Source organism: Mastomys coucha, unplaced genomic scaffold (genome assembly GCF_008632895.1).
Source record: "Mastomys coucha isolate ucsf_1 unplaced genomic scaffold, UCSF_Mcou_1 pScaffold21, whole genome shotgun sequence".
Taxonomy (NCBI): domain Eukaryota; kingdom Metazoa; phylum Chordata; class Mammalia; order Rodentia; family Muridae; genus Mastomys; species Mastomys coucha.
Genome location: NW_022196904.1, coordinates 123,157,739 through 123,182,365, shown reverse-complemented (window position 1 = coordinate 123,182,365; position 24,627 = coordinate 123,157,739). Strand labels below are relative to the sequence as shown.

Below are 24,627 nucleotides of genomic sequence, written 5' to 3'. Positions count from 1 at the left end.
GAAAAGAAAAAGAAAGAGAAGAAGAGAGGGAGAGAAGAAAGAACAAAGGAATCACTGCATTTTCCAGGGCTAGGAAGCCAAGAAGATTGGAAGCATGCTATTTGTTTGCTTGTTTGTTTGTGTGTTTATATGTGTGTTTTCTGGCCAACATCCATCTAGACAAGAAAACTCTGTTGTAGGGTCAGTACATGGAGGAAACACCCCACCCCAAGATATTTTGGGGGCTGGTGAGATGGCTCGACCAGTAAGAGCACTGACTACTCTTCCAAAGATCCTGAGTTCAAATCCCAGCAAACCACACGGTGGCTCACAATCACCTGTAATGAAATCTGATGGCCTCCCCTGGTGTGTCTGAAGACAGCTACAGTGTACTTATTTATAATAATAATAAATAAATCTTTGGGCTGGAGTGAGCAGGAACTGAGCAAATGGGGCCAACTGGAGTGAGCAGAGGTCTTAAAAGTCAATTCCCAACAACCAGATAAGGGCTCACAACTATCTATACAGCTACAGTGTGTACTCATATGCATAAAATAAATAAATAAATCTTTAAAAAAAGATATTTGAGGGCTGCAGCAGTGGGAAAGTTACAATGAAAAGAAAATGCAAAGCTGGGAGATAGCTCAGTGGGTAAAGTGCTTATTGCATAGCCATAAGGACCTGTTGAGTTCAGATCTCCAAGTCCCCTGTAAAAATGTGATGACATGGCTACATGTATCTGTAAGTCTAGCAACTGATACAGTGAACCTAGGGGATCACAGTCTGTGAGCTCCAGGTTCAGTGAGATACCCTGTCTTAAAACAGTAAGTTAGGGAGGAGATTAAGGAAGCCATCTGGATATTAGCCTCCTGTCTCCACACCTGCCCAGGCACATGCATGTATACACACACACACACACACACACACACACACACACACACACTGCCTCAGTTGCCAGCTTTTTATAAAGGTGCTCCCAGCATTAGAATGTTAGTACAGTGCACAACTCCAAAGACATCACAAATACAAGAAATTACTATGTGAATCAAATGTGGACCAACTCTCTCCCCTTCCACAGTTTTTAACTGATTTTACGGTTTGAGGCCGTGTTGCCTATTACAGATTTCAATTTCTAACATTCCCAGAAAGCACAGTCATGTAGCACGTTGCTTGACTGACTCCAGGCAGCCATTCCTATTGGCCTCTCCTACAGATCACGAGAGGAACATAGAACACTCCATTCATTGTTCTGACTGCTCTACGTACAGTCTTGTAGAAAGTTAGCCATTAGGATTAGCTACACTTTCGTGTAACCTACAGGACTGGAAGTGAATGGGAAATGGAGGCGCTGGGGAGTATTCCTTCCAGAGCCCATCTAGCAGAAGGAGGCAAGTCAAAGGCCTACTGTGGGAATAATTGATCATTAGGACCTTTGTCCTGGAAAGAGATCCAACCATGGCCCATTGGTACTGGCCTGGCTTTGGATGGTTCTTCTCTGGGCTCTGGGCCACATGAGACCTAAAAGCAAAGCTTTGTTCAAGACAGAAAAGAGAAGAAACTGAGAGATGAGATCAGCTCTTGGAGGTCAATTACAGAGAGGAAGATACACCCGGCTTGAGGAGTACAAGTACTCCCTGTAGCTTCTTTAAAGCAAGGAAGACATAACAGCCCCACCCCCTCCCTGAAGATAGAATCCAGCAAGTAGAACTCAGGTGGGATTTATTGTTTTGTTCTACAGTTTTATATTTTATATCCTCTTGTCGTCCCAGAGACACAGACTTCCCTTTTGTAAGTTCTCCTGCAGTGCATGCTGGCTGCTGGCAGACACCCGGGTTTTCCTAGGATGTCCCAACTCAACTGAGCAGGAAAGCATGCGTGCCCCACTGATGGGAGCTCTGCACACTCAGGTTGGGGGCCCCATCTCAGGAAGAAAGGAAACCATCTACTCAAACTGCGGAGGCATTTCTCGGTGGCCTCTGCAAGAGCCCGCGAGCAGTTCTGTGGGCTGGTTTAGAAATCTCTGGGATGGAGGGAGGGGTCTTTTTCTGTCTTGTATCACTCTCTGGCAGCGATAGCATGGAAATTTGCAGAGCAGAACTCACTTTGAGCAAGCAGAAAGGAACAAATTTGATCTAACACACATTCTGTGAGCTTGGTTCAATGTAGGTCAGTGTCTAAGAGAGCCCAGCTGGCCAGCCTGCACGTCTGCCTGGGAGCTGGCTGGCTGGCTTCCGTCTAGGCCAAGAAACTCCCCCTCAGCCCCGAGCACCAATTAATAAAAGATCCTCTTCATGCAGTGCTGGTGAGGAGAGCGAGGCTGAACTGCATCCAGATTACTGGGAAAATGCTTACCCAATCGGCAGACCTGAGTTCTCTCCAAGGGTAGCTGGTATGTGGAAGGGACACGTATACCAGACACACTCATTCTGAAGTTCAAGGGTGTGTATTCAAGGATTAGAAGGTGTTTGAGCTCCATGCCAGCCTGAGTTACATGATGAGACTCTATCTCCAAACAAACAAACAAAAGAAGTGTGTTGGTTTGATGGTTCCTAACAACTTGCTAAATGTTTCATTAATGCTAGCAATTTAGAAACATTTTCTTGAAGATATCTATATAATATATATAACATATATACATACACACATGTTATATATACATATATATGTGTGTGTATATATATAGTTCTTATATATAGTTCTGTATGAACTAAATACCAAATAGGTCCTAAATGATGGAATTTTTAAAGGTCAGAGTATCTTATCTCCTCAGGATTTTTGTTGATATTGAAAGTTACTGACTTTAGAGTAATGATAACTTCTACTCCCTCCTCAAAGCAGGAAAGTAGTAACTATACAATTACTATTGATATTATCTGTTACTGTATTTAATGTATCTTTCTTATTCTTCATTGTATTGTGCATGTGTGTGTTTGTGGCATTTGTACATGTTTGTACATCTGTACATATAAGCAGGTGCTCCTATATGTGTGCACACATGCCTATGGAGGCCAGATATCAGTGTCTTCATCTATCTATCTATCTCTGACTCATCTCTCACTGAACCTGGAGCTCACTGACTGGCTAGGCTGGCTGGCCAGTGAGATCTGGGAATCTCCCTGTCTCCACCTCCCACCATGCAATACCATGCCAGCCATGATATCCAGCTTTTACATAGATGCTGGGGATCCAGGTCCTCATGCCTGTATGTCAGGCACATTCTCTATTGAGCCCTCTTCCCACTTGCTGGCCTTGCACATAAGATGCACCCCCCCAGGCTAACTCCCCAGCTGCTTGTGAGCATTTGAGAGATTTTTGAAGGCTTGAGGAGGTGAGGCCTGGTTGGAGGAAGTAGATAGTTGGAGACAGATCTTTAGGGGGATGTTGTCTCTGCTCCTCCATTCTCCTTTCTCTCTGACATGAAGACTCTCCCCGACCCCACATGCCTAATAACGTTATACCATTTTGCCAATAAAATGGACATGAATCCAGGGAGTAACATACTGAATTAAACATGTAAGGTCTTATCTGACCTGGGTTTGATTACAGAAACTATGACGAATTCTATAAATACTAGTGCATGAACTCTCGGGAACCATGAGCAAACATAAGTCCTGCCTCCTTCAGCTGTCTGTGGGGATTTTAGTCACAGCCATGCAGCAGTAATTAACAGCTCACTCAACACACATCCACCAAGCACACACTAACTTGGAGGCACTACTTTAAGAACTGAGGGGACAGACAGCCTTTGCCCTGATGAGGCTGTACACCTCAGACAAACCCCTAAGCTACTAAGGATCATGCAATGCCCAGAAGGTAAGCAAATAGGAGACTCAGAATGAGAGAGAATCTGGCAGGAAGGTCACTCTGACACAAGAAGAGGACATTTGTGTGGTTAGGGTTACTGGATGGCCATGGAGAGGAAGAAAGAAGTCCACTACAGATCAAGACAAGGACACAGGCTTTAGGGAACCAAATGGACCCTCAAGAGCAGAATGGCCTGACCATGCCCAAGAGTCTGTCAGAAGCAGTGTGCACTGTATACAGGAATGTCATGATTTGAGAACTCCTTTTAAAATATCGCCATGGCTTCATAAGGTGAGGAGAGAGGACCATAATGGTGTCAAAATGAGTGTGGGGCTGTGTGAGGCTCCCCTAGCGGGTTAGATAAGAGAGAAGGGTAAGCTGGAACAGAAGACAGGGTGAGGAGAGTCACAGGCTAGTGAACGATAATTACTCTAGTTTTGTTGGGGCTGGACAGATGGCTCAACAGTTAAAAGCAGGTAGTGGTCTTACAGTAAGACCTGGGTTTGACTCCCAGTATACCCAAGTATGCAATTCAGGACTGCCTATGACTCCAGCTCCAGAAATCTGACTCCTTCTTCTGGCTAGAGAGAGAGAGAGAGAGAGAGAGAGAGAGAGAGAGAGAGAGAGAGAGAGAGAGAGAGAGAGAGAGAGAGAGAGAGAGAAAGTTGCATGTACATAATTAAAAATAATAATTGCCTTTTGTAAATGTACAGTGTAGCCAAGAGCATTTATTAAATGTTTTGAAATATCGAACCTTCGAAAGCAGATACTATCACCCCTGCTGAAGATAAGAACACTCCAACATTGGGTCAGGCCTTGTGGCCAAGGTCACAGAAAAAGAGGTAGAGCCTGGCTACTCTGTGTAGGATTTATGACCTATTTTGAAGATTCATCTTCACATGTAAATTTTTATCCCTTCATCTTCACATGTAAATTTTTATCCTTTGCACTTTCCTTCCTAGATACTCACAGAAACCCTTTGGGAACTGAAAGCTGGCCTCTTAAGTGACAAGAGTTGTCAGAGTAACCCCACTCTTCTCCAATATAGCACCAGGCAGGTTGAGCAGGCACATTTCTCAGCTCTAACCCTCCTGCATGTTAGATGCAGTTATTTAGTTGGATACATTGTTCCTTGAAATGACCATCCAAGCCTGGTGTTGGGTAAGCGAAAGAAAACATTTTTCTCCACTTACAAGTAGATGTGTACTCAAGAGCTGGATGTAAGCTGTCTTAGCATCCTAACTCCTGAGTAGCTGTGTTGACTTTGGACAGACTTCCTAACATCTCTAAGACTGCTCCTTTGTCTGTAAAAGGTGTTAAATACTGCCTTTACTGTGTTACTGTAGCAAGTTAAAGAACTTCAGGTTATGGCATTCCCGAACCATCAAGGACCACAGGCTCCTAAATGTCACTCTCAGATCAGGGTACCATGCACAATTAAAAACGAATTATATCCACTTATTAGTGAATACATACCATGCATCTCCTTTTGGGTCTGCGTTACCTCACTCAGGATGATATTTTCTAGTTCCATCCATTTGCCTGCAAAACTCAGGATGTCCTCGTTCTTAATAGCTGAGTAGTATTCCATTGTGTAATGAACCACATTTTCTGTATCCATTCTTCTGTCGTGGGAGATTGTTTCCAGCTTCTGGCTGTCACAAATAAGGCCACTTTGAACATCATGGAACAAGTGCCCCTGTGGCTTGGTGGGACATCTTTTGAGTATATTCCCAAAAGTGGTATAGCTGGGTTATCAGGTAGATCTATTTCCAATTTTCTGAGGAACCACAACATACATACAGTAGAGGACTGCCGAGTCTGTGTTCATTCAGAGATAATGTACCTAACCCTCAAGAGACTGGAGGCCCTAGGGAGTTTAGAGGTCAGGTGGGGTGCAGGGTAGGGACATCCACGTGGAGTCAGGAGGGTGGGGAGGAAGTATGGGGTGTGAAACAGACAGAGGGTGGATCGGGGGAATAAAATATGGAGTGTAAAAAAATAAATTAATTAAAATAAAAATCTTTTTAAAAGGAATTAAAAGTTGTCTCAGTATTCAAGAGTGCATGCTGTTCCTTCAGAACAGCAGGGGTTGTTTCCCAGTGCCCACCTTGGATGGCTTACAGTGTTTGAGACACCAGCTCCTCTCCTGGGAATTCAAGGTGAACCTCTGTCCTCTGTGGGCCCTTGCACTCATATGGACATATGCCCCTTACCATACACACACACATATAATTTTTTAAAATAAAAAAGTTAATCTTAAAAAAAAAACAAAGTTGACTTGGCTTCTGGAATTAAATGCATTTGGTTGTTTTCAGATAATATCTAGGTTGTCTGAAAAGCATAGATTATAGTTTATTATCAATATTAGGTAGGCTCGATTTTTTTCAATTATAGTTCTGTAAAGAGTAGTGTCAGCTCTTCCTGCTCTGCCATAGATGACCTCACCTGAACAAGTGTCCTTCAGACTCATACTGTTCCTCCTGTGCCTTTCAGGTTCAACCCACAGGAAGAAGTCAACACAAACTAGAAATCTTTTATAATTGCTTTCAAAGGCAATCTTGCCACCTTAAGCAGAAGTCCTTCATTTACAGGGAGTTGGGCAGAGAGGCCATTCATTGTAAGACTAAATAATTTGCTTAGCAAAAAAAAATATATATATATATCAAACTGCTTACAGGGTGCCAGCTGTGTGACCCTGGGCAAGCTGTTAGCTATTCTGTGTGGCCTCTGATCTCCAAACAAAAGCCTTTCTGCCCAGGGTGTTGCAGATGAGAAATTTGAACCCAAAAGACAGGGGACATAGCTAAGCAGGTAGAGCACTTGCCTAGAATATGCGAGGCCTTATGTTCAATCTCCCAGCACTACTTAAACTAAACATGGTGGCTTGTGCCTGTAGTCTGCGCTCAGGAGGTAGAAAGATGAGAAGTTCAAGATCGTTCTCTCCTATGGCGCTAGCCCGGGATACACAAGATCCTGCTTGAAAAATACATACATTTGAAAATGCAGATAAAATGACTTGGCTTTGTAGAAGCTTAGACCAATGCCACCTGCTAATAGTATTTTTTGTTCTTTAAAGAAAAGTACTGAAGCCTGAGGAAACCCACTATTTGCCCAGGTCAACAGAGCACTGGAAGCAGGCAGTCTAGCTCTGACCTTGTGATCCTTTCCCAGAGAAGTGGCCCTGGGGCTTTACTTGTCTGTGAAAATAGTTAATTGCATTTCCAATTTTTCTATTCTATCTGTAGCCCATCTCCCCTAACTGCATTACTTAAATTTGACAATTCTCATACAATGAAGATAGCCTACATTCAAATAACATGTGATCATTTCAAACAAGTGACAGTTGCTCAAGGACGTAAGGCTTTCGTGGGAGAGCCGAGGACTAGAAAGAAGACATTTTCACTTGCTGGACATCTTGGCTGGACAGAGGGTTGACAAATGAGTCCAGTGACATTAATTCTGATTGTCAGCTTGATGGGACCTAAAAATGCCCTGGAGACACACTTCTGGGCATGGTGGTAAGGAATTATCTAGATTAGGTTAGCCTCCAGGCATGCCTCTAAGGTTAGGTTTCTAGGTTAATTGAGGTGGGAAGACCTGCTCTAATGGTGGGCTGAGGCCCCAGACTGGATACGCAGCATCTGTCTCTCTTTGCTGACTGAATTCAGCTTGCCCAGCTGCCCCAAGCTTTTCCATCTCACCTTCCCTGCCATGATGTGTATTCTCAAACTTCGAGCCAAAGCAAAGCCTTTCTCCCTGGAAACATGAGGATTATTTTATCACAGCACCAGGAAAGGTGACTAAAGCAAGTCCTGGGACTTGAGAGAGGCTTCTGCTGAGGTGACATTGATATCAGTGGTGTATGAAAGTAGCTGAAGTCAAGAGAGCCATCCCAAAGACAGTGATGGCATCAGTTCTCTGTACAGATGCTCACATTTTGATCCAAAACTCTGCACATTTGTCACTTACAAATGGAGGCAGTATATTATGAAATCATTTGGGAAAAAAAACAACTTAATTTTCTGGTACAGCTTCCAAAATGCTGTATCAACAGTTTTATTTCTAATAGTTTCTAGAAACTAAGAGAGAAAGATCTGGGCAAAGAGAACTTTGTTGTTTTTGTTGTTGTTGTTGTTGTTGTTGTTGTTGTTCCAGAAATCATTTGTTTTGATATTTTGAGCATTTTAGTAAATAGAGAATAACAGATTAAAATGAATGGAGTGCCATAATGTTTTTAACAAATGCTGAAATTATAACTAAAAGTAGCCTGGATTTTGTGACTAAATGGAACTGAGTGCAGAAAGGCACCCTGGGCCTTCTTGACCATATGCTCACTCCAGCAAAGCAGATACACTTCTGGGATGTGGCTGACAGCTGCTGTATTTCAGGCCTTCAGAACTATGGGTGGGCATTTCCTCCTAGGAAGGCTGTGTGGACCAGAGGTTAGAAAGGATGGTCTTTGGAACCCAACAGTCCAGTCCCATCTCCCTGAGCTCAGCTATGTGGCTCGCTCTGTACATATTACTTAACCTTTCTGACTGTTCCTTTTTCATGTAGCCAGGGCTAAACAGTCCTTATGCCCCAGAGTCTCTGTCAGGGAACTAGACACGACAGTAGACAGGACAGTGACAATACCTATGGCTGTGATAAGGAGGGTGCCAGTGGGCAATGGTAATGCTTCATTTTCCTTCCCTCAAATGAAGAACCCAGCACTTCTGTTACCAGGTGACACTGACCTCCTCCAGGGACAACAGGGAAGAACAGTATTTACAAAGAGCAAGTTCTGAAAAATGCCAGCAAAGTTGGGAGGAAGATGGGACCTCTCAGATTCTCTCCCTTGCTTTCATTTTCCAGCTCTTATCTGTCTGCCTCCTTCTCCTCTCTTCCACTCCGTGTTGTGTGTGTATGTGTGTGTTTATACATGTGTATTGCAGTGTGTGTGTATATACATGTGCACATTGGTGCACCTGCTCTTGTGTGCACATCTGTATTAAGGCCAGGAGTGGACATTGGGTGTCTTTCACTATTGCTTTCCACCTCACCCTTAGAAAAGGGCTTTCACTCAGCCTAAAGCTCACTGACTGGCTGGACTAGAAGCTAATGAGTTCAGGGGGATCTGCCTGCCTCCTCCTTCCCTTCACACTCTGTACCTACAGGTTACAGGTGGGTACAAGTGTACCCAGCTAGTCCTTGAGTGCCAAGAATCCCAGATCAGGCCCTTGTGTCCACACAACAGGCACTTTTACCAACTGAGGCCTCCACCCGCCCCTCTCCTCTAACTTTATATCTCCCTACCCCTTCCACAGATGTCATATTAATAAATTAGTGATTCTGCTCAGCCTAGGGTTTTTGCTACAAACCAAAAAACATCCTTCATAGTCCATGGGAGTCCAGGAGGGTGTGTGCTGGTCTGCTTCTGCATACTGACTCTAAATTTACCTAGCTCTAATATAGGACTAGATGATATTAGATAAAAGATGGCCATCATAGTTAGTAGGCAAGCACAGATCCTGGTTTTTAACTATGATTGGTATTGTGTGCCACATTAGCTTTAGGTGCTTCATCTCCCAGTTCAGTCACCTTGGCTGCAGGTCCATGTTCTAGCAGGAGAAAACCATGACCCACATTTCTATATGAATGACTTTGTAATTTGTGGAATAATAATCTGTGATGAATCTGCAGCAGAAAATGGATTCAGGTCAGAGGCTCTACCTGAGAATCAGATGTGTCTCCACAAGGACAAATTCACTGAAGTCTACACACACATGATTCAATTGGAGAGAGCATCCACAGTGCCTGCTGAGGTGACTGACAGGCGAGAGCTGTCTTGTGACACTTCTGTGTGACTGTGTCGCACAGGGTGATTAAACCCACATCCTTATGTGCATTCTTCAAAGAAATAATGGGGGAGGTTGACATATTAACCATAAATTCTTATAGCCCAAGTAATTGATGCTGCTCTGCCATTTCTCTGTTTCTTTCATTTAAACAGTTTTAAAATTGATACCAAGGAGTCAGAGATTATCTAAATGGCCTTCAAACTTTGAAAATTCTTTATCATTATTACTATTGTTGTGATTCTAATTTAATTTATTTAATTACATTTACATGTAAGTCTTCTTGTGAATATGTGTACATGAGAGCAGGCACCCATTTAAGCTCTGTTTACATTTATTGGTCTAATCAGTTTAAATCAACTAGCTTTTCTATAAACAGTGTTTGCTGTGATCCATCCTCACCATGTGTCAGGCACTGGGCTAGTCTAGGATGTCACTCTGCCCTGGGTCCCAGCTCACTGTGGGAGAAACAAGCAAGCAAAAAAATAACATGGACAAGGAAAAGTCCTGGAGCCAAATCCTGGCACAGCACAGGAGGAAAGTTCACTCTAGGCGGGGACAGGAGAGGGGCTCTCGGAGAACACGTGAGTAAGCCTAGCATGGGTCACGTTAATGGAATTCATCTCACTCAAACTATATAACTAAATTACATAATGCTAAGTTCAGGGAAGTGTAATTTCAATATTGATCCCAAAAAATCCATTTGGAGGTCGTCTGTGTTTTGATTCAATATCCAAGCATTTTCATAAATGCATATTTTATAAGAACTTTACCTATGTCGTAACATTTTACTGAAAAGCCTAAATGGCCACTTTCAGCTATGTGTGTCCAAAGATTTAGAAATCAGAAAATACAGTGTTCCGATGGAAAGGGTGGAGTCCAGCTTGTCTCCCACCACACTGCACGGTGTCTCTGCTCCAAGTCATCCCACAAGCCACACACAGAGTCAGCTGCTAAATGCACAGAGCCAAGAAGAGGTCCTTCCAAATCACATACTCAATGTGGATGAACTGAGCTCACCAATTTCTGTCCCATCCCAGGTGACCTCCTCCCACCCCAGCCTTTGACAGCATCTGGGGTTGCACTAGGCCCCTCCTGGGTGTGACTCATGGATATTATAGTGTTAGCCTCTGTACACTCACACTGGCCTCCTCTGTAGTCTTCCTGTTTCCTTCCTTCCCCTCAAAGTCCTTTCCATGTCATTGTCAAAGTGAAGGAGTGTTCCAATGCTGCTGTCAGCTCATGACACCACTGGTCATAGTTCCTGTTATAGAGGACAAATATAGTGAAATGTAACAGCCTGCAAGATCCATTCCTAGCTACCTATCTCAGCAGCAAACACACACACACACACACACACACACACACACACACACACACATCTGTGTAGGAGCTGCATGTACTACCACATTCAATATGCCAAGAACCCCAACTTACTACCCTGATATTCTGGCCTTTCAGTGCGTGGCCACTCCCAGCTGGAATGTCCTCGGTGTCTGCTCTTCTGTACATTTGTTCAGAGGTAACTGGTTCCTTCCAGTTGCCTTTCTGAAACCTTCTGGGTATCACCTCCTGGGCTAGCTGCAGGCTTGGAAGCAGTTCCAACCCCAGGCAGAGCTCTAGTTATGTCTCATATAGCTGTGGCCCCTCTGAATCTATCCTCCCCAGGTGGGGAGCTCAAGCTCTGCTTTCCCTTCAGAGTCCAGCACAATAATTGTTGGCTAAATGTGAGTTATTTAGTTATCGCTAATAACACCAAAGCAAACGGAAACCAGCAACATCAGCTCCTGGCACAGTTGAGATGCCTCTCATCGTCTAGTGTCGAGAGGAAGAGAATGCCTTGTTAGGTCGGCTAATCTAATAAGCAGAGGAAAGGAATGTTCTCTTGAAATTATGCATCCGCCTTCTGCTGCCATTTGCTGATGTAGAGGCATCTAATTTGATTTTCCCTTTGGGTAAAAGTACAAGATGGTTGCTGTCATATTTCCAATACATCCATTGTCCATCTGCCTGCCCCCCTTCATCTTCTCCAGGGGACTTTGACTTCCAGACACTTTTATAGTAGATATGCATCTTAGAATACTCTGATCTAGCACCTGCTTGGTGTCATCGAATGCACTGGAGAGAGGGGTGGACAACGAGTCACCTAGGAGAGAGGGAGTCCTCTGAATGGATGAGTCACTATGCTGCCCTGGACTGACTCTTGCATTTGTGCATTTACTTAGCCTTTATTCCACTCTACACATTTCTCTACTTTTTCACATGGTACCTGCAACACATGCTCAGGAGGCATTACCTGACCATCTTGGAAGGACTGGTGACTCCATAAGGCACAAGAGCACAAAGTTCATGCTGGCATGAGGGTTCGGGAGTTAAGAGCATTTGTCATTCCTGCATGTGATGGTCTGTACATGCTTGAGCTAGGGATTGGCACTATTAGGAGATGTGGCCTTGTTGGAGTAGGTGTGTCACTGTGGGTATGGGCTTTAATACCCTCATCCTAGCTGCCTGGAAGCCAGTATTCTGCTAGCACCCTTCAGAAGAAGATGTAGAACTCTCAGCTCCTCCAGCCCCATGCCTGCCTGGATGTTGTCATGCTCCTACATTGATGATACTGGACTGAACCTCTGAACCTGTAAACCAGCCCCAATTAAGTGTTGTCCTTATAAGAGTTGCCTTGGTCATGGTGTCTGTTCACAGCAATGAGAACCCTAGCTAAGACACTGCAGAAGACCTGGGTTCAGTTCCAAGAGTCCACATGGTGTCTTACAGCCATCCATTGATCCACCTCCAGGGGATTTGATGGTATCTTCTGACATCTGTAGGCACCAGACATGCATGTGGTGCATAGACATGCATGCAGGAAAACCACTCATATACATAAAATAAAAATAAATAATCTCCTTTTGAAAAAGTACCAATTAGAGTGAGACTTTTACCCAGGTCACCTGACCTTCCTTGAATCTCTGTTTTTTTTCCTTTAAGTTTAGATTAAGAACAGTGTCTAGAGCTAGAGCTGAGTTTACTAACCCAAGCCTGTACTCTCAGAGGCCTAACCATGATCTGGAGCTCAAAGCCAGGCTGGACCTCTCTCAAGAGACAGAAAACAAATCAATGAACAAAAATCAGAGCCCAGATCCCCATAGCTAGCTACTGTGGAGGCTAAATGAGATGCTACGGGCCAAGCAGATACCTGGCTCATAGGAAGTATTCAACAGACGGAGACTGCTACAGCAAACCAAAACCAATCAGAATGCAGAGTCGTGGAGCCCTGTCCAGTGGACACATATAAAACACTCCCAGACCTAAGGCTTGGGGAACTTGCAGAAGATGGGAAGGAAAGACTATCTAGAAAGGATGGTAGAGTTTTCTGTGAGATTGTGTCTCCTACAAATGTCAGAAGCTACACCCATAGAGTATTACCAACATGACTGCTCATCGTGAGCTGAACAAGGACAGCGCCAAAGAACCCAATGAACAGGCCAAAGTGGAAGGGAGAAAGGGAAAAAAAAGCCTCAACCCTATTCAAAGAACTGTAGGTGACTAAGGAAAGCTGGCAGCAGGAGAGGTGGCCTTCCCCAGGGAAGAGCACATGAAATGGTTGTCCAGTGCCGAACAGTCAGCCCTGGAAACAGACATAATATAAGTAACAGCATATGGAATGAAGAGGTTATATTTCAGAATATAGATGTAGATGTGGATATACATATATGCATGCAATAACAATTAGTAAAAAAGAGACCAGGAGTTTGAAGGAAGCAGCAGCAGCAAGGCAGGGAAGCCATGTATATAGAAAGGTTTGTTGGGAAGAGAGGGGAAGGAGAAAGGTTATAATTAAATTATAATTTCAAAAAAAAATGTAGAAAGGAAGTGCTCAGCAAAATTTTCCTAGCTTAAGAAGAAGGCTGTGTGGGCGGTCTGCACCACTGGGACCCAAATGGTGAGTGAACGGCCCCTATGGCTTACATTCTCGAGAGCAGAGAGAGGCAGAGTGTAAACAGATCAAACAAACCAAATTGGAATGCTCTACAGGAAACCAAAGGGCTCTGCTGTGGGCAATGGTGAAGGGGCTGCTTCAGACTCCACATCAGAGGAGGGGGCCCCTGGGGAGACAGCATTTCCAGTAACTCGGAGAAGGAAGGTCCGAAGAAGTCAGCCACTTGACAAAACATGCAAAGAACATTCCAGACACAGGGTATTGCAAATGGCTAAGCCCTTGGTGGAATGTTCTAGAACCATCCAGGGACTACAGCATGCTAGAGGAAGTGTGAACCAGAGGAGAATTACTCAAGGTTAAAAAGCGGGGTAGGGTCATGAGTGGCAGAGCTGCCTCTCTAGGCCACCCACCCCAGGACCTGAAGAAGCAGGCAGTGGTAAGTCAGAACTCTCTGGAACCTCAGTGTGTACCTGACTGTATCTTCTCTGACTCAAAAGACGTTTCAAAGACAGTTAAAACCTGGGAATGCCTCTGGAAGGCTTCATTCTCCTCCACCGCATCTGCCCAGTTGGCTCGCTCCCTGCTCCTATTTGCTTTGCTCCAGACACGGCAGCAAGGCTGCTGCGCTCCCTGAGAATGGGCCTTCCCAGGAGGCCTGCACAGCTGAGGAAAGAAGAGAACTTGAGGGATGGGCTTTTGTTCTGACACCCCACTGCCACCAGAGAAGCCCTGTCAACTGTGTTTTCTAACACTCTGGAGGTGAGCAAACTCTTGAGGGCACAGGAGAATCCATGTGTGGTTGTCAACTCTCAGTGTTTTGTTTTTTGCTACACTGTCCTGAAACAAACACTCGTAGAGAAGGACATCGTATCCAGACCCACCCACTGCCACGGCCTAACTGACTTAAAATAGCCACGCATGTTTCTTGAATGTATTGAAATCCATGTAAAACTTCAGTATTACCCTGAACAGGGATATTGCTGTGAACTTGGCTGGAAGAACACCAAAGAAATCTGAGTTTGGAAAAAAAAAAGTCTTTTCTATTATATCCCCAGCATTCCCACCTCACAAAACTGAGGTACTTGCCAGGAAACTCAGGTGGAACCAGCTCAAGCCAAAGAGAGGCTTACTGGAGAGAAGAGATGCTACAGCATACAAGAGAATGGACCATCGCTCTTCTTCCCTTCATCACTACAAGAAAGCATATTTGTCTGCTTCCAGCATCCTCTCCCAGTGGAGGCCGGCTGTGGCAATAACTCTGCAGGCACACTCTGAGCTTTGAGAACGTGAGGAAAAGCCTCTTCCCAGTAGTCCCAGTACCCCAAGTTCTGCAAAGGAGATCTGCAATTGGCTGGGCTTGGGTCACATGCTTGTCACTTGACCCCACCCAGGAGAACTGGTGGTGTGAAGAGCAACAGCACCATCCCCTCCACTGCCCTCCAGGGACGCAGAATTTGAAACCACTCTGGACTCTACTGCACTGACAGATAAGATCAGATTCCGTGTAGGGCCCTTTCTTGCCCTTGCTGGCTTCCCAGTCCCAGACCTCCAGGTAGCCTGTCATGGCCATCCTCAGCCTGGGACACCACCCCCCAACCCCTGCACACTCTGATGAACTTCAGCCTCCTCCTCTCTCTGTTTCGACACAGTGGCGCCCAGCTCCCTGCTCCCTCTGCAATACTTTCTTGATGCGCTATCTAATGCACAGTGGTTCACCCAAGAACACAGCTTTCCTACTCTGAGACAATTCCTTCTGTCACTGTACCAGGCTGTGGCATCCTCAAGAGCAGAGGCTGGTATAATTATCTTAGTGACCCAGTAGCTAAAACCTATACACAGTGGGTGTGTAGGAAATCTTTCCTACATTGCACTGACCAGGATGAAACCATGCTCATAATCTCAAGGCTGCAAAATCATTTAAAACCTAACTATCCTATGCAGTGGCTTCACTGAAGACCTGATGACTGTCATAGTTTTAGTTGGGGACACAAGGGGTTTTCCAGAATTTATCTTATGTTGGAAATTCAGATTTCAGTGTAGCCAAGTCAGGCTTTTTTTGTTTGTTTGCTTTTGTTTTTGTTTTTGGTTTTGGGTTTTTTTTTTGCATACTTGTATCACTTACAATATTTCGATATTGTTTTACCCTCTTCTATGAGATTTCAATATTGATAGCTGGATCTCTCACTTATGAGGAAAATATCTTTGGATCCAAAGCTATTTGCCCAGCCAGTGGCTTCACCACTGATTCGAGTTTGTGGGCAATGTGACATCTGGCGATGGGTTTTCCCAACTTGGAAATCTATCTGTGCAGCTGTAATAAAGGATAGGATTTGGGGTAAGGGGTATGCTATGTACTGTGCTGGGTTGTTATTGTGGAAAATATTTAAAGTCAATCTGGGGTTTCTATCCTGTCTTAGATCATTTAGTTCCCAGATAAAAGGCACAGACTTTTGTATTTATAATAAACCTTCACAGTACTAGATCTGAGCAGATATCTACCCTCTATGCTATTATGTCTATCTCCCTGCCAATAAACCTAACATATGACTTGCCATGTTGCATGTGGGCTGCTCTTACTCTGACTGGCCAGCCCACATGGTCAGTTCTTATGATCCCTTACCACAGTATCTTCTCCTCCCTCCACCTTCTCTTTCTCTCTTCTCTGATTATGGTCCTCCTAATATCCCAAGCCTGGAAGCTGAAGCCCCATCTACCTCTCTCCTGCCCTGCTATAGGCTGTCAGCATCTTTATTCGACCAATAGTTTTAAATTAAGGAGCAAGATCACATAGCATTACTTGGTATATGTAAGGATTCTCTCATCCCTGAGGGCAACCAGACCTTGGAGGCTAGTATTTAGCATTGCAATACATAGCAACAAACCAAACCTCAATGGGGTCTGGTGGTGATGGGATATAGTTGGGGTATGATGTGTCATGGGGGTATGGTATTGGGGGTATATATCCATCCAGGTACATGGTGAATGCTAAGCTTTGCACCTGAGAAGAATGGAATCAGAAAAATGAAGGGGACCTCACAGGGACCACATGACAACTTTTTAAAACATCTGTTGTAGACTGTCTCCTACTTGGGTCCCCTCTAAATTCTCCCTGGAAACATGAATAGGTGAAGCCCTTTGTGAGCCCCCCTGGGGTGTCTCATCCCCACCTCTGAGAGGTTCATGGCAGTCTGTCTATGCATGTCACAGTCATCTTTTAATGTCAATTCTGTTTCCACAGGGGACTCATTGCCAATGGCTTCACGGAGACCCATTATCTGCAAGATGGAACTGATGTCTCCCTCACTCGAAATTACACGGTAATTCCTGCATGTTTGGGCCAACAGAACTCTGTACGTGGAATCTGTACATGGCCACTTTTGTAGCTGTTTTGTTCTGAGCTAAGCACATCCCCAGATTCTTAATCTAGGCCCTAAGAATCCCCGGAGAAGCCAGGCTCACACCTCACATTCCAGCTCTCAGGAAGCTGAGGCAGGAGGATCACCGAGGTTAGAGGCTAGTGTAGGTTATAGAGTGAATTCTAGGACAGCCTGGGCTATAAAATAAGACCCTTCCCCAAAACAAAAGCAAAAACAGCTTTTAAAGAAAGGTGATGCAACAGATGCGGTGATGTTGACTTTTAACCTCAGCACTTGGGAAGGCAGAGGCACATGGATCTTGGTGAGTTCAAGACCAACCTCGTCTATATATCCAGAGCTACATAATGAGTTCCTGCCTAAATGCAAAATTGGACGAGGAGGGGCAGGGAGAGAAGATGATAAGGAGGAGGAAGAAGAAGAAGAGAAGGAAGAAGAAGAGGAAGGAGAGGAGGAAGAAGAGGAGGAGAAGGAGGAAGAAAGGAGGAAGAAGAGGAGGAGATTGTTATTTACCAGAAAGCTTGGCCAGTGTTAGAGTTGGCTTAGCAAGCAGTCCTGACTGTAACTTTAATTTTTTCAAACCTTACTTTTAATAATGGTTCTTAAATGATTTAAGCTCCCTTGTAGCCCACCATAGGTAGTGGAAAAGAAAGGATACAGGGGAAGTGAATCTGTTTAGGAAGGTTCTTTGGGGTAACTCTCTTATGTATTGTCTGGAAATCGGCAGTTCAGTTGGTAGCTTAGCAGGCAGTGGCAGCTCGATCATCCCGAAAACACTTCATGGAGACACCAGCAGTCCAGTTCGGTAGAGTCAGGTTAGCAACAGTGGTGACACGACCTAGCAGAGACAGCCAGGCCTCAGCCTTTACCCCAGTCAGCAGGAGGGACCAAGAGGAACACCAGGAGAATTGCTCAGCTGTGCAAAGATCAGCACAAAGCAAAGATCAGCAAAGAATCAAGACCTACAAGCATCGCACAGCTAGCTGCACCAGCAAGCCAAGCTCTGTCTCTGTCACTCTGGGGAGTCCAATTTATAAACATCATGTGTCTTCCACGTGCCTTGCCTCAGCATGGGCCCTGCCTCAGCACGTGCACCCGATCAGCCCGAGTCCATGCAAGCAGCAAGAAACTGCAGCACACCACCAGAAGTTTTTTGGTGCATTTCTCTCTATAGAGTCCCGACAAATGCAGCTTAACTAATGCAAGGCAAGGCAAACCAATACATGTGTGTTGTTAGCAAGAATCCTTCATCACGTGTCCTTTCATGTGCTTGCCTTAGCAGAACATTCTCTCTCCTGCATCTGCTTCAGTGAAATGTTCCTTCACGAGTCGGCCTTAGCCTTTCACACCTGTGTCCACTTTCATGCATTTGCCGCAGCAAAACTCCATCCAACGTGCTTTCTGAACAACCCTACGTTTCCACTTCACATGCCAGAAAGCTTGGCTAGAATTAGAGGTGGCTTAGCAAGCAATCTTGCCACAGCTGAGTTTTGTTGTGTTAAACTTTGCATTATTTTAAAGAAATGTAAAGGGAAGGTGATCATGTTGAACCTACCTTAAAGGAATGCACAACATACCCTCTGTTGAGCTACCACAATATGATAATTATCACCTCCTGACCAGCTGTTCTACTATTTGAACTTTAAAAATATTTAGAGTGTGTGCATATGTGTGTATGTCCATGTGGTAGTCAGGGGACAGTTTGTGGTAATCGGTTTTTATTCTTCTATCATTCAGGTCACAGGAATAGAACTCACATGATCAGGCTTAGCAGAGAACGACTTTACCCACTGAGCCATCTCTGAGACTGTTTGCACTTCTATATGTAACTTTGGCCCATGTTCATTTGTGCCCCTTTGGCACACACTGTGCATCTGTGTGCACACACAGCCCTCCATGTAAATTCCATGAGATTCCAAAAGCAGAGGACAAAGTAAATGCCCTGTGAGGAAAGAAGAGGCCTCCTGTTATAAAGAACTATGTGCACGTCCATTTGTTTTTAAAAAAAAAAAAACAACAACTCGAGCCAGGCTGTGGTGGCGCACACCTTTAATCCCAGCACTTGGGAGGCAGAGGCAGGGGGATTTCTGAGTTTGAGGCCAGCCTGGTCTACAGAGTGAGTTCCAGGACAGCCAAGGCTACACAGAGAAACCCTGTCTCGAAAAAAAATAATCGAGGCAGTGGAGTTGCCCTTTCTCTTGGGACCCCCTCTATTTTCTGTGTCAGGCCTCCAGCACTCTCCTCAGACCATCTTTGTGACTTGGCACTTAGGAGTGGACACTTCTTGATCTGGGAACATGTTAGGTTGAGCTGCCCCAGCTCTCCAAGTCCTAAGAAGACACAGAAATCCAAAACAAAATAAGTACCTACAAGATTTTGTGAAAATGTCAAGCTTAAAAGTGAATCAAAAAAAGCAGTCCAAGAGATATCAGCTAAGTGTAGTGATTCACACCTGTAATCAAGTACTTGGGACACACACAAGAGAATGACGGCAAACCCAAGGCCTAGGCTATATAGTGAATTCCAGATTAGATTAGCCCAGGCCATAGTGAAACCCTCTCTAAAATTAACAAGATGATGTATGGGGGCAGGGATAGCTAGAGATTTGGCTACTAAGTTTGGGCCATGGGACTCCAAAAGGCTTCTCAGGACTCAGAGCTGGGAGGGGAAGAGAGAGAAGGAGTGAAGATGACTGAGAAGGAATATAAAGGCCAGGTGCTAGAGCAGAGAAGAAAGAACTGAAGGTCTGCCTTTAGAATCTCACAAAGGTTGGCTTCCCAGGGAAGCTTCTTATGAAGAACCCTTCCAGCCCTACAGAAGGCAAGAAAGAATTGTCTGCCAGGTGTCATGAACCGAAAGATTTTACACACACACACACACACACACACACACACACACACACACACATGAAAGGAAGGAAGAAAAGAATAAGGAAGGAAAAATATGAATCCTTTCACATGTATTATTTGCATTGGTAATGAGTTGGCCCATATCCAGAATCTGAGTATCATCATCATCATCATCATCATCATCATCATCATCATCATCATCATCATCATCATCAGGCTGATATTCCCAGTCAGATAATGACCTCAATGCCACTCTCAAACCAGGGAAGTCTGCTTGAGTCCAGGCTGGAGCCAGGGTTAGAGTGTTCCCTAGAGAGTTTTCTACAGCCTTAGTGTATGAGGTGACCATGTAAAAAGAGAAGAGGATAATAAATTTTTAAAGATGAACCCTAAGGCAAAAATCACAAGCCAGACAATCAACAAAGGCACTGTGATGGAGTTCCCATGGGCAGAAGAAGAGAGAAAACAAGTCCTTCCCAGAACAGAGATAGGAGAAAAGCCAGAGAAAAATTTGAAGAACAAGATAAATCTAATGGAAATTCCACAAAAATCCAGTACTCAGTGTAGAAAAGAAGCAGTAATCAAATAGAATATGACAGTGGTGTCCCCAGATTGAAGGAAGATATGAACATTAACAAAATCCCACCAATCCTGGGAGAAATAACAGAAATACTCTAGGGTAATTTACAGAGAACCTGTAGGATTTCAAAGAGAACATCTTAAAACTGCCTGAGACAAAGCGATTTGTAGCAAATGAGGACAACCGAAGCAACAGATCTCATCAACAATGATGGAGTTAAATGATGGAGTGAGAGGCTCTACCAGCAGCTGACTGAGACAGATGCAGATACCTACAGCCAACCATTGGACTGATGTCCGGGACCCCTGTGGAAGAGTTAGGGGAAGGATTGAGGGAGCTGAAGGGGATGACAACCCCATAGGAAGACCAACAGTGTCAGCCAACCTGGACCCCTCAGAGCTCCCAGAGACTGAGCCCCCAACCAAAAAGCATACATGGGCAGGTCCGTGCCCCTTCTTCCTACACATACATAGCAGATGACTGCCTTGTCTGGCCTCAGTGGGAGGGATGTGCCTAATCTGGTAGAGACTTTAATGCCCCAGAGAAGGGGGATGTCCCAGTGAGGGGGAGCACCCTCTCAGAGGTGAAGGAGGTGAAGGGGGAATGAGGTGAAGAACTCTGGGAGGGAAGACTGAAGGAGGCAGCATTGGAATGTAAATAAGTAGAATAATTAATTTTAAAACTACAGGGAGTAGGGCAGTAACTGGCCCCTCAACTCTGTACTGAAATGACTTTCCAAAGCCAGGAGTACACAGCCACGCCTGTTCAACAAGTCAAGAACTTACTACTCCCAGAGCCTAACAAAGGCTATCCAGGCAAGAGTGCCCTGCACAGAACAGCTCATCAAGAAGGAAACTAAATACCAGTGTAGAAGGTCAGAAGCAATAGCAAGCAAAACAATTGCACCAAATAAATCTATTTAAAATAACAGTTAGGAGGGACTATGTTTCGGTGTTTTCAAACAAGACAGAGAAACATACTTAAAACAGTTTAAGAGTTTGTTTTATAAAATAATAGGCATGCTGATTAACTTTGATAAGTAAAATATGAGGCACCTGAACATTTTCAGAATAAACATCCAAAGAACAGAAAAACAATGTATTCTTCCAAATAACAGGCTATCTATGGAAATCTTGTTTCAACCTAGTACAGGGCAGGATAAAGAAAAAGGATTAGAAAAGGAAGAGGGTAAATATAAAACAGGAAGAAATAAGATTAAAATAACATAACACATAAATCTCACTGTATGTATAAATAGGTTGAATAGACGTGTTAAGACCCAAATCTCCACAAATAAAATGGAAAGAAATCAATTAAGGAATGGGTAGATAGATCTGAATAAAAAGAAAATAAAGCACTGACATCAGACAAGCTAGTGAAGTAGCAAAAGGAGCAGAGAGGAAGGGAGAGAGGGACATATTAGTGACCAAGAGGTAGTTATATAATGAGAAAGAAACAAGTCAAATTGGTAGTGAGAACCTGTGGAATAGCTCGGTTGAGTAAAGAAAGGCCTTTGCAGCCAAGCCTGATGACTTCATTTTGACCCATAGAAGCCACACAGTAGGAGGAGAGAACTGAGTCCCTCAGGCTGACCTTTGGCTTCTCTATACATGCATACAGTGGTACACATGCACACACACAAATAAATAAATAATGATAAACAAAAGGCTATTGAAAAAGCTGTGCAACTGCTTATACTAGCAGGGGCATTCTCAAAATATATTTTTTAAAATGTAATTGAAAAGGACTGTGGCTTTTAAATCTACAGATTCACCTGTAGTTGATGCCTTAAGCCAACTCCTGATTATAGGGTTTCTTAAAATTTAAAGTATCCATTAAAATTAGGGGTGAGAGGCTTAAAGCTTCTTTTTAGTCCTTAGTTTATTAATTTAAAAGCAACCCCCCAAACCACCATAACCCTTAAACTTCACAATTGCTCCCCAAGAGAAAATTCTCCAGAAACGACATTGACACACTTAGTTAATCAAGAAAGACACTGGAAACCTCTGAGATCACCCACAGGCCGGGTGAGAGGGGTAGGTGGCTGAAAATGAGGATTCAGAAAATCAACAGAAATGGAAAGGAAACATGCAGATAGAGGAGGGAGAAGAGGAGAAGAGGGGAGCAGTTTATCAAAAATCTGGTCATTTGAAAAATAAATATATGAACATACATTAGCAGAATGAGTGAGAGACAACACTGAAGATACACCTTTTATTCAGAGACCATTTCAATCACAGCAAAGCTATGAATAATACTGACCAGCATCTTAAAAATGCAGAATTCTTGGAAGCTGGAGAGATGGTTCAGTGGTTAAAAGTGGTTTTTGCTCTTGCAGAAGAACCAGGTTCTATTCCCAGCACCCATTTCATGGCTAACAACCATCTGTGACTCCAGTTCTGGTCCTCTGGTGACCCCTCTGACCTCTGCAGGAACTGCATGCATGGTGTCCTCAAATATACACATACAGACAAAATACCCACATATGTAAAAGAATTAAAGAATGAAAAATGGAAATTATCAACATTAGCTAAGATAAAAAAATCTAAACATTATATGCAGAAATCAAATCAAGAATGATGTTTTTCTTACCTGGACATAGTGGCACATATTGGTAATCCCAGCATTTAGGTGGTGGTAACAAGAGGTAAGAGTTCAAAACCAGCCTAGGCTTACATGAGATCCAGCCTGAATTACATGAGACCCTGTCTCAAAACAATCAAAACAAAATTTTAGTGTTTTACCCACAAAACATGGTATCCAACCCAAATGATTTTGACAAGTGAGTTCTGCTATGTCTATAAGAGGATAAACAGCCCTGAGAATATTAGACAGTTTGGACAGAATTAAATACTACCAAATGATTAAAAAGGTACTTGTGAAGTGGATCTTATAGGCTGGTATTATTTAAGAAAACAATTGTAAATATCCCAAATAAATTACCTCTAACCTACCCAGCATACAATTTTCAACTTCCTTTTAAGGAATGCAAGGATAGCTCAATATTTATAATTCTAACAGTGTGGTTTATTATATTAGTAGCTTCAGATTCAGAGTGTTATAATTATCTCTCTCCTCATCTAGTCTTTACTTCCTCTTGTGTAGGTTGTAACAGCTTGACTAGGTAGTGATGTTTCTGATACCCCTCTCTGATTTCATAGAACTTTACATGGCTTCTTGTGTGTACTAGCTTTCAAGAAATGACTCACTCGATCAATACAGCGTCTCCATTCACAAGCCATCCATCCTTCCATTCATCTGTTGGGTGGGGGTGGAATATGTTGAATAAAATACATTTATCAGCACATAAACACTACTAGTTACTATATTAGTTCAACCAGCAGAATACTAGCTTTACCTCCACAAATTAGACTAAAGAGTTGAAGCACTTAAAAATAAAAACACATATAAAAATACTTTGGATATATTTACTACAATAAGGTAAAATAAAATAAAAACATATTTACTACAAACTATTTGATATAATAAAGTATGTACAAATCACTTTGAGAGGCCAGTTCAGTAGGGAAGGGATATTTGATATGTTTTCACAGTGGGGAAAATCCAGCAGTGGAAGTGCTGTGAATCCTTTATTAATAGTAAGAAGTTGGGGACTTGGGCATTGAAAGTTTGGGAGTCAAGAAAGATGGTCCAGGTCTGTGCCATCCAAAGGCACCAGAGGACCAAGTGAGAAGTCCAGGTAGATGGAAAACAAGACGTGTTCCAAGTAAGGGGGTGCAGTTGATGGAGAGTTTCCTAGTGGAAACTACCATGTCATGGCCAAAAAGATGGATAATGGAGGTGCTAAATGATACCTGGTGAGGAGCATTTTGTCAGTAGGGTTTTCCTTTCCATATGGTCACAGACAGACAATGGGGTCCTCTAAAGTATTTCCAGGAGCTGTTACTGCTTAGAAGGAAGAGGCAGAGAGAGCAACAAGCCCCAAGTTTGTCTGTGTTGGATCTGAATGGGGCAGCAGGCAAAGGAGTCAGTGGACCGTTGAATATTGTGGACCACAGGAAAAGATTGGAAGTAGGACCCAAGGGTCGACCTCATATATAAGCATAGTGCTTAAGTTTACACCAGGCAGGCTAACTCTATCCTCTATTTGTTTGTCTATCTTATTTAAAATACATTTTAGACATAATCCCCCAAGCTATTTCCATTATATAAACCATTGTCTCAAAGAGAAACAGTAAAGAGCCTAGAAAGGCCGCTCCTCCAACTTCACAATGATGAAGGATGCTCTTCTATCATGTATTGA

At 43.6% G+C, this 24,627-nt stretch overlaps 1 protein-coding gene across 1 annotated transcript in view; it reads left to right on the top strand.

Moving 5' to 3' along the window:
• The window catches only part of Adam12 (ADAM metallopeptidase domain 12), a 335,037-nt gene that overhangs the window by 196,874 nt on the left and 113,536 nt on the right, over window positions 1-24,627 (top strand). Inside the window, exon 4 of the mRNA XM_031388629.1 lies at window positions 16,799-16,877. Within this exon, the coding sequence (XP_031244489.1) occupies window positions 16,799-16,877 (79 nt within the window). The remainder of the gene's footprint in view (window positions 1-16,798; window positions 16,878-24,627) is intronic.